General features: G+C 39.2%; 1 protein-coding gene across 2 annotated transcripts; it reads left to right on the top strand.

The window, feature by feature from the left end:
* Positions 1–2,168: 2,168 nt before the first annotated feature.
* naa60 (N-alpha-acetyltransferase 60, NatF catalytic subunit) lies at positions 2,169–9,880 on the top strand. 2 transcript variants are annotated; one of them, XM_032588294.1, is made up of 7 exons: positions 2,169–2,392; positions 4,465–4,580; positions 6,062–6,191; positions 6,701–6,797; positions 8,687–8,921; positions 9,421–9,573; positions 9,671–9,880. In XM_032588294.1, the coding sequence occupies exons 2-7, from the start codon at positions 4,471–4,473 to the stop codon at positions 9,750–9,752; spliced, it is 807 nt and encodes a 268-aa protein (XP_032444185.1). In that variant the 5' UTR covers positions 2,169–2,392; positions 4,465–4,470; the 3' UTR covers positions 9,753–9,880. The 2 variants fall into 2 exon arrangements, with proteins under 2 accessions (XP_032444185.1, XP_032444186.1); XM_032588295.1 differs by having other exon boundaries at positions 2,170–2,392; positions 9,421–9,715.

Here is a 9,880-nt window from a genome sequence, read left to right as displayed (position 1 = left end):
CAAAATTAATGCATATCGGTATCAGATTTATAGTTTCTGAAATTCTTTGCACATAAAAATGTGACAGTCATATTGGACTTTTGTGTTCTGCCCCCTTTACTATGGTACTTTGACTGGGCCATTGTAACACATACATTTGTTTTGATCTAAACCAGTGGCGTTCAAACTTTCTTGTTACGTGGGCCAAAATATTTAACTTAAAAGAGCTTGTCGGCCAAAATATTAAAAATAAAATACAATTTTAAAAAATACCTTTTTTTTTTTAGCTTCTCAACAATAAACAATGTGTAATTTGTCATTTGAACATGTGTAGTAGTCACTTGTTCTTTTAATTTTTGTTGGAAATGGATATTAATAATAAACCTGCTATTTCTGTCTATGCTGAACAATAGATATCCAACAGTATAATGCTGCCACCACCTTGTTCCAGTATGTGGACGGAAATGTTTTAGCCCATTGAAACAGTGTTTGTGTCACAGTTGCTACATTACATTTAAGGCCTTGAATGTAACACAGCAACAAATAAACCCATTAGATCATTAAGGCAACCGTTCAATTATTAAGACACTTTTGGGTTTTAAATCAAACGCAAAAAAGTACAAAAGAACTTCCCATCATCCTCCAGTCACTGAACTGGAGATCGGGATTTCAACGTTTGTTGCCTAACTATGTCCATATGTTGTTGGTTAAAAGTGGGAATTGGGAAGGCAGCAGCTGGTGGCCGTTTGTGATAAAGTTTATTTGGGGTTATGAGTGATGGAAAATTTCTGCTACCTTCCCATCCACAGCTTCTTGACTTTCTTGCCAAAATCAACACTCCTCCCATTTGGCTGTTGTTGTATTTGCAGAGTTATTTCACTCAGTATTTGATACGCCGCCGATATTTGAGGTTTTTCCCTCTTACGAAGCATGGAGAGGTCTGTCATTTTCATTGTATGTAAACTTCATCTGGTAGAAACTATATTAAAAAAAGAAACTAACATTGTATGATTTTTAAGTTATTAATTAGCATTTATTATTATTATTATTATTATTATTATTATTATTTGTTGAGCGATAAGCCCAGAACTACATAGTAATAACCTGAATAGAGCAGAAACCAGTCTCTACAGCTAGCTTGTTGACTTGGACTTAAATCAAGGTTTTGACTGTTATCCATCTGAATGACTGGTTGTAATGCTATCACTGTGATTTTACTGTATAGTTTGTATGTATCGTTCGAGGCTTAAAGGCAAGTCAAACTTGCATCAGCACAGCCAAAGTCTACTTGTCTATGTTCTCTACTAATATGACAAGACAGATGAAGAGAGATAAAGAGCTACTGAAATCTGAATGCTTCTTTTTTTTCTCAACAGGTTCTTCTTTACTTATCAGACCATTGGACAAATTTATTTCCACTTTTCTACATCTCCCACAAAGGCACTTTTAAGAGCCACATCTGTCATATTTGTCGTTCTTGTGTCCTTAACTTCTGTCTTGTTCTTCTGTCTGTGTCTCGGCCTCTGCTATGTCATTTGTGCGTAGTTCTGTTTGTTTGCTCATTATGGATGGACATGTCCTCCGAGATCCTTTAATGATCCCGGTTTTTGAGATACATCAGCAGGAAATAAATGATGAGCTTCAACACCTTGATGCCACCTGTGAAAATTTCAATCTCAAAACAAATCTGCTTGGATTGATGCCCCAGTGCCTGTAAAATACCTGAACCCAACATGGTGAAAGTTGTTCGTCAAGAAAATGGCCCTGTACAGAAATAAACAGTTTTTACTTCATTCTATATCCCATAGAACTGGCAATGTACATATTTTCTATTTATTTGTTTATTCAGACGAATAAAAAAATATAATTAAATCTGATGTAATATTGTAATTTTCTGCATCTATCAGTGTTGGTAGCAATGAATTTTAAAGATTCCGAGCCTGATAGCTGCAGGTTGCTGCACGAGCATGTCGCAGCCGTTTAGCAACAGGAAGAAAAATCCAGCAGAACCAGAACTTGTTCAGGAGTTCCTTTATATTGAGGAAACAAAGCGCTCACAGTTACAGTCACACTAGAAAAGCACTGTTTCTTACATTTTTTAAATGTCATTTTTCACTTCCAGCCAGTGTGTGGCAGTAAAGTGCCAATAATTGTGTGATCCAGTCTAACTATGTAGTAGAAGAAGAAGCCTTTGCCTGTCAGGTTACAAACAGGAAGAAAACATCCAGTGATTGTCCGAGCCAGGGACTGGGGTAGCAGCTTGCGTTCGAGTGGCTCCGGAATGAGGCGACTTTGAGGGTTGGAAACCAGCCGGGGTGTTACCATGGTGTGTCCGAAGTAGAGACAGAACCGACTGATAGCACGGGAATTCAGTGCTGCTCAACTTTCCTCCGGGTGCGACGGTTGAAACGAGGTACGTTAGCTTAGCCACCGAGCGCTAGCTTGGTGTTAGCCTGTGTGGAAGCTGGCAGATATTTGGGCTTCATTGGAAAATAAGGCATTATTTTACAGCGCGTTGGTTTCCCACTTAGCTCGTGTGTATTTTGTGATTTTATCTAATAGTTTATCTTAATGACAGATTAAAACTATTCAGCCCTCTATGCATCACCTGTCCTGCTCTGAGCTCAGGCTTATAAAGCGCCAGAAGTTCGTGATGCTTGTAGCGGATTGTGACAGAGTTACAAACAACTCCGCAGCTCCATAGGGAGCATATTAATGAGAACCAGAAAATAAAATCAACTATACCATTGCTTGTATTCATTTTAAAAAATATTTTATTTATCCCAAAAGGGAATTAAATATTGTAACTTATATCATCCGATTATCTTCAAAGATCCTCCGGTAGCAGTCAGTCTTGTAGCGAATCACAAGAGGCCTCTGACTGAAGGTCTTTGCTGTATGACTGTCATGACATTATAACAGCTCAATTCCGGGGAGCAGAGAAGATATTCCACAGTAGCATGTCCTGAATGACATCATCAATTGTTGACCAGCAATACTAACCCACCTGGTTAGCTTTAGTCGCTCCTCTTCATATCTCTTTGTGGTTAGGAAGATGTTGGAGGTGGAGATATGAGCCTTATTAATTATGGTTGATGGGTTACGATTAATTTGGTTCCTGTCTGTATCAACAAAGCCTCCTGTTCACTTCCTGTAGAATTTGGGGTTAAAGTTCTGGAACTATTTGAGCTTTAGAGATGCTAATCGGCTTCTCCCATTTTGTGAAAGTTTAATAACAGTATAATAACAACTGTGTGAAAGTTAAAAAGCAAGAGCAAAAATTCTTCCATCGGCACAACATCCAAAATCAAAGGGTTTTACATAATCATGCTAAAGTTCAACTTAATTATTATATTTTTTTAAACAGGAAAAGACAAAAAGAAATCAACCTGACTCAGCATCATTGCTGTTGTACGGAATAATTCTGTTATGCAGAACAGATATCCAGCATCACTTGACTCAAGTCAAGTTAGCTTTATTTATTTATTTATGTCTGTCTGTATTTATTTATGTATTTATAGTTGGTGTTCAGGTATTAATCTTCCAGTCTTCCAAGGCTTAGCAAGTTCTCTGGGCGAAAACTTGTACACTATAAACACACAGAGACAAATTTACAAAAAAATAAAAATCATAATATCAAGAGCTTTGTAAAAGTTTTCATATCTCTTGAGCTTTTTCACGTCTTGTCACGTTCCGACCACAAACCCCAACGTGTTCTGTTTGGAATTTGTGTAGATAATCCAACACAGCGTAGCACTGACCTGAGAAATGGAGGAATATGGATGTTTGGTTTTCATTCATTTTTCCAATTAAAAATCTTTAAATCTCTAGCATACAGTTTGACATTAAAGAGTGAGCGAACTGCTTATAAATTCAGCTTTTGAATTTGTAAATGGCCTGCGTTTGTGTGGCGCTTTACCAAGTCTGAGGACTTCAAAGCAATTTAAAACAAATTTTAAAAAATGTATTGTGTGTTTGACACAACGTGAAAAAGTTCAATTTGTATGAATGTTTTTGCTTGTCTTATTTTTAGCATTTAAATAAAGTGTTGCTTATTTTAACCTGACAGATTATGCTGCTCTACTCCTGAAATCAGCTGCAACATAAGGATGTAGTTGCATAACAAATCAGTTAGAAATGTTTAATTGTTTTAATGATTTTTGTAATGATCTCTGAACGTAATACTGTTTGCTGCTGGTTTCTAAACTGTGTTTTAGTTAAACAGGTGAAAATGGAAATAAGTTCCTGTTGTCTTTATTAAAAAAATGATGTAAGACATGTTGGATCCACATTTTATGCTTTTTATTCTGGTAAAGTTGCGTACTTATGCAATCCTGGTTGACACAAACACTCGCTCTATCCCGCAACTTCAACCAGTTAATATTTGGAAGCGATTGATGTGCGACCATCAGGCATCCTGAAGCTGTAAATGCAGGCTGATGCGGACTGACTAAACCTCCCTGTGGTGTGTGTTGACCTCTGCAGGTGTGAATGAGTGACGTGGTGCCTCCCACAGCTCTCAGTGAAGTCCAGCTCCGCTTCCTTTGTCACGATGACATAGAGAATGTCAAACTGCTGTGTGGTGACTGGTTCCCCATCGAGTAAGCTTCATGATTTCCGAACTTCTCTGAGAATCAATCAGTCAAGTTTGTTTGTATGTCACATTTCAGCAGCAAGGCAGTTCAAAGTGCTTTACGTCATAAACACACACACAAATACAAAGCTATAGAACACACTAACTAAACAATTTTCAAATGCCACTGTTACACATCAAAATGTTGAATAATGAAGCATAAAAATCCCACCAAGAATTAGAGAATCTGTTATTTACCTTTATTTTCACAGATGGTTCACTTTCTGCCTTGCAAAACAAGTGAACATTTGTTTGCTTAGCAGTCCAAAGTGTTCTAATGATATAAATAAAAATTACATTTGAAGAGATTTTTCTCAGCTTTTTTTCTCAGTAAGTGTATTGTTAAAAAGGGATATTGTATATTTTTGATTTTGCCTATTTAATATCTACTTAGAGAGACTGTGAAATTACTGTGGACTTTATTGAGCTCGATGAGCAATAATGAGCTGAACCACTAATAGTGGAGCTAATTTTTAGCTTAGCACCTTTGCTAACTTTGGACAAGTTTAGTGCAGTTAGCTTCCCCTAAATACATTTTTCCAGATAAATTCTAAAGCACTAATTCACTTGGCTATTTTGTAAACCTTCCGTGCCATTCTTTAAGTAGTTAGACATTTATATTTAGGCTCTTATTCTGAAGTGGGTAAGACTACTTATGCATCAGTTCCTTTTCCTCTCCTCCCATTCTTTCCCCTTCTCCCCCCAATAACTTTACGACAAACAGGAAACATACAAAAACAAAATAAAGTACAAACAGTTGAGAAAAAGCTATAAACAAAAATGCTGCATCAAAGGGCATTATTAAAAATAATTTCAAAAATTAAATTGATGCTCGAGAGTTGTAGTCTTTCAAGTGTAGATATAATTGAAATTGAAGTTAGTGCTTTAGTATTAGTTTCTTCTAAATATCATGTTTGCTACTAGTTTAGTAATAGCTTCCATTAAATATTGTGTTGGTGTAGCACTTTAGGTTTAGCTTTAGCTTCCACTAAATATCATGTTAGTGTCACAGTTTAGCATTAGCTTCCACTGAACACCATGTTGGTGTAGCGCTTTAGCGTTTGCTTCAGCTAAATACTGTGGCAGTGCAGCACTTTAGAAAATTAATGTTTGTGAATAGTGGTTTATTGCTAACGCAACTTATTTTTTAGCTAGCGGTGCCCTCCACTGTGCTGACTTAATTATTCAAATTATTATGTCACATTTTGTTTACAGAATTGATTGGATTTGATGTAATAAACTGACAAAGTATTTTAAAACTGTAAAGTGGAAGGAAAATGATACATGGTTTTCAAAATAAAAATTCTACAAACAAAAAGCTGAAAAGTGCTACTTGTATTTGTGTTCTCCTTGAAGTTTGTGGTTGTAGTGCAACGAATGGGGGGAAAAAAGCTCCAAGGGATGTGGATATTTTTTGCATCTGTCGCTCTGTCCGACATTTGTCTCCAGGTACCCAGACTCATGGTATCAAGATATCACCTCCAACAAGAAGTTCTTCTCCCTCGCTGCCACCTTCAGAGGAAACATCGTGGGAATGATTGTGGCCGAGATCAAATGCCGGACCAAAGTACACAAGGAGGTCAGTCGGTCCTGCGGCGCTGCGCGAGGGAACGCGCGGCTGGAATGAGCAGTTTGAACTTGTTCTCTGTGGAAATGTTGTGAACAGGTGTGACTCTACCAGCCGCGTGTCTAAAGAGTCAGATGGTCTGTTTTTAGTGTGTTAATTACATAAACCCAACGCCTCTGACAGAGAGAGTCTTTATGAAAGACAAAATGCCTGGTGAGAACAAAACTGTGTCGAGTACAGACATAAAAATCTGTTTCGCTCACTTCGGCCATGTTCTTCATCCTAAGTTCCATTATGAGCTATTTGCATCTGTAGAATTTGCCTTCCCTGTGGCTAGTTTGCGTAGACGGAGAGGCAGTACGTGTCATAATGAGAGAGAAAACTCAAAACTTGTTTAGGGTTGTTGTGGAAAAAACTATTTTACCAAGCATAAATACAAATACTTGACAAATTAAATAAGCTTTTATAAGTTTTAGAATCAGGAGGAATGTCTGATTTTGATAATCTTTTCTGTGTCTTAGGATGGAGACATCCTGGCTTCCAGTTTTCCTGTGGACACACAGGTCGCCTACATCCTCAGCCTGGGAGTGGTCAAAGAGTTCAGGAAACATGGCATAGGTACAACTGCTTCCACAAACATTTTTGTTTTTAATCAAAGCTGCCTGTTTTTATGGGTTTTATTAAAAGTTCTGGTTGAACCTGAGGTTGATACTAAATGGAAGACCAATTTAGACTGTCTTGAAAGTTTCTGATAGATAAATAATACAGTGACTTTGCAATATCAACATAAATCCCAATCCAATCTCTTTGGAGGCAATGTTTTGTCATTCAAGTCGCACGCATGCAAATATTATGTTTGTGCTTTTAAGCGTACTTGAATTTATAATGTTGCAGTTCCATGTTCTCCTAAAGTTATCTACAATTCATTTCTATTTAATGAAACTGTCATTTTTTTATTTTTGTTGCCAGATTGTAATAAAATTATTCATACCTTAAAAAGGAACGAAAACCGCTAAAATTATGTCCTGTCCGTTGCTTCTTTTTTTTCATTTAACATCCACAATGCAGGAAAAATGGTAGAGTGTTATTCCTTGAAATTTTACTCTAAAGTACAGGTTGTAAGTAATTGTAAGTATTTGATACACTGCCAGTATTTCAGGTTTTCGGCCATTAAGAAAAATCGAGAAAAAAATAGTAAATCCAGAAAATCACATTGTATGATTTTTAATAATGGTGCAGTACTATGCGTTTTCCAGGTGCATAGAATAATATTATATCACAATCAGAAAACTTCAGTTGTTATAAAATGCATTGTATCAAATATAACTTTATAAAATTTTACTTTGTAATTTAACACCTTCAAATTGGGCCTCTGTCTCTTTAAAAACTCCTGCTCTTTCTGAAACTCCGCCTTCAGGAAGTCACTGCAACATGGCTTCTCTATTAACCCTTTAACAACGTTCTTACCAGTGTAGCACTGAGAAGTAGCTGCTACAATGAGCTCAGCAGATGCTAATTGCTGCCCGAGAGTCTGACGGAGATGAGGAGGGGAGTGCAGCTCTGTGGAGGAGCTACGCCTTGAAGGCGGAGCTCTGTCCCTCCTGGCGTTTTGCACAGCTGAATGGTTGCCATGGGAGATTAAAGGTTTTCTCAAACATGCATGAAAGAATCAAAGCAACACTCCAGGTCTGTTTTTGGAGAGGGAATAAAATTACAACAAAAAGTAGATTTTTCATAACTCTGCCCGTTTAATTATTAAGGTTTGCACTCACTGCAGCATGGATTTTGTCCCAGTCCTCCAAGCAGATCTTCTCCAGGTCTTTAGGGTTCTGGGGATGTTGCTGGGAAACGGAGAGTTTCAGCTCCGTCGAATGATTTTCTATTGGGTTTGATTCTAGAGACTGGCCGGACCGCTCCAGAACCATGAAGTGCTTCTTATGCAGCCTCTCCTTCGTTATCTTGGCTGTGTTTCAGGTCATCTTCATGCTGGACGACTCGGCCACGACCCATGGTCAGTGCTCTTTCTGAGAGAAGGAGGTTGTTGACCAAAATCCCGTGACAGATGATTGTCCTCGTCTTTCCTCTTCCTTCTAACATGCCAAGTGGAGTTTACACCAAAGAGTTCTACTGTGGTCTCATCTGACCATATGACCGTCTCCTATGCCTTTGCTGGCTTCTGTCCTGCACAGTCAGAGTTTGATACTGAAGACGTGATGTTCTCTCTGTATCAAACCGCTTTGCCTAAAAGCCTATACGCACACTGCTAGAACGGATAACGTTGTTCGTTCTCCTACTGTTATTGCTGATTGCTCTTGTGCGGAGGCAGAGAAATATTGTGCAATTAACCAGAAGCGGAATAAAATCAGTTTCTCGTGTAAGTGTTGGTCAAGCCCCCCAAACGGAGGAAATCAGGGTCGATTTATGGGTGCACCCCGAGTTCTAAGGCATTTCTTGTCATTTTATTGATGGTGCTCTCTGGCTCTCCTTGTTCCCCTCTGACCCTCCAGGCTCCCTACTGCTGGACAGTCTGAAGGAGCACATCTCGACGACCGCTCAGGACCACTGCAAGGCCATCTACCTGCACGTCCTCACCACCAACAACACTGCCATCCACTTCTATGAGAACAGGGACTTCAGGCAGCACCACTACCTTCCCTACTACTACTCCATACGCGGCGTCCTCAAAGACGGGTTCACATATGTGCTCTACATTAACGGCGGTCATCCACCCTGGACAATATTATATCCTTTTGTTGGAGCAAAAATGAGGCAAAGTGATTGGTTACAGTGTTGTGCAAAAATATTGTTGAATTTTTATATTTTTTATTTTTTTTACATTTTATCACATTAAAACATCCAAATAAGATGAGTGTTATTAGGATTTTAGTAGTGGTGGGCACACTTCTGCTAATCTGCTAATAATGGAGCTAATTTTTAGCTTAGTGCTCTTGCTAACTTTGAAAATATTTAACGCACCTGATTTCCACCATAAGGTGTTTGGTGGAACTGTCTGATATCTGAGAGCTTTGTAAGGTATGTCAAAATTAAGATTGTTCTCAGGGGTTGTGGCAAATTGGTTGGCTTGGAAGTTAGCACGTTAGCATTAGCTTCTGCTAACTACAGTGTTGGTGTAACCTGTCATTGGCACAACTGCAAACCTGCCAAGACATTAAAGCCACTGGAAGTACATAAATAGGAATCCTTGTAATATTGTGAGTTTTTCCTTAACCCTGCTCTCCACTGACTACATCCAGCACATCGGCTCCACCCTGGCCAGCCTGAGCCCCTGCTCCATCCCACAGAGGCTGTACCGCCAGGCCCAGTCGCTGCTGCGCTCTCTGCTCCCCTGGTCCAACATCGCCTCCAAAACCGGCATACAGTACAGCAGAACCATGTGACGTGGGGCAGAGGAGGGCCGTTCACGATGGGAGCCGCACCTTCGCCGTCTTTGTCATCGTCTCGCCCTTTTTATCCGTTTTCTGTTTTTTTAGGAGCTCGGCCGTCCTCACCAGTCTTCCCCCTCCGCTGTACAGACCAAGTTCACCACATTCTTCCCTCTTCCTGCGTGCATGACAACGGACTCAGGTTAAGCATCCCCTCGTTCCCGCACCAGGTCCTTGCCTTGCCCATTCGCAACGTGTTTGGCGCCGAGCCCGCAGATTCACCGGGTTGTATTAATAAAGTAGTTCCAGGTGACTTTA

The sequence above is a fragment of the Xiphophorus hellerii genome, chromosome 16 (assembly GCF_003331165.1).
Source record: "Xiphophorus hellerii strain 12219 chromosome 16, Xiphophorus_hellerii-4.1, whole genome shotgun sequence".
Classification (NCBI taxonomy): Eukaryota; Metazoa; Chordata; class Actinopteri; order Cyprinodontiformes; family Poeciliidae; genus Xiphophorus; species Xiphophorus hellerii.
Note: the sequence above shows the minus strand (reverse complement) of the source record. Positions and strands in the feature narration are given on the sequence as shown.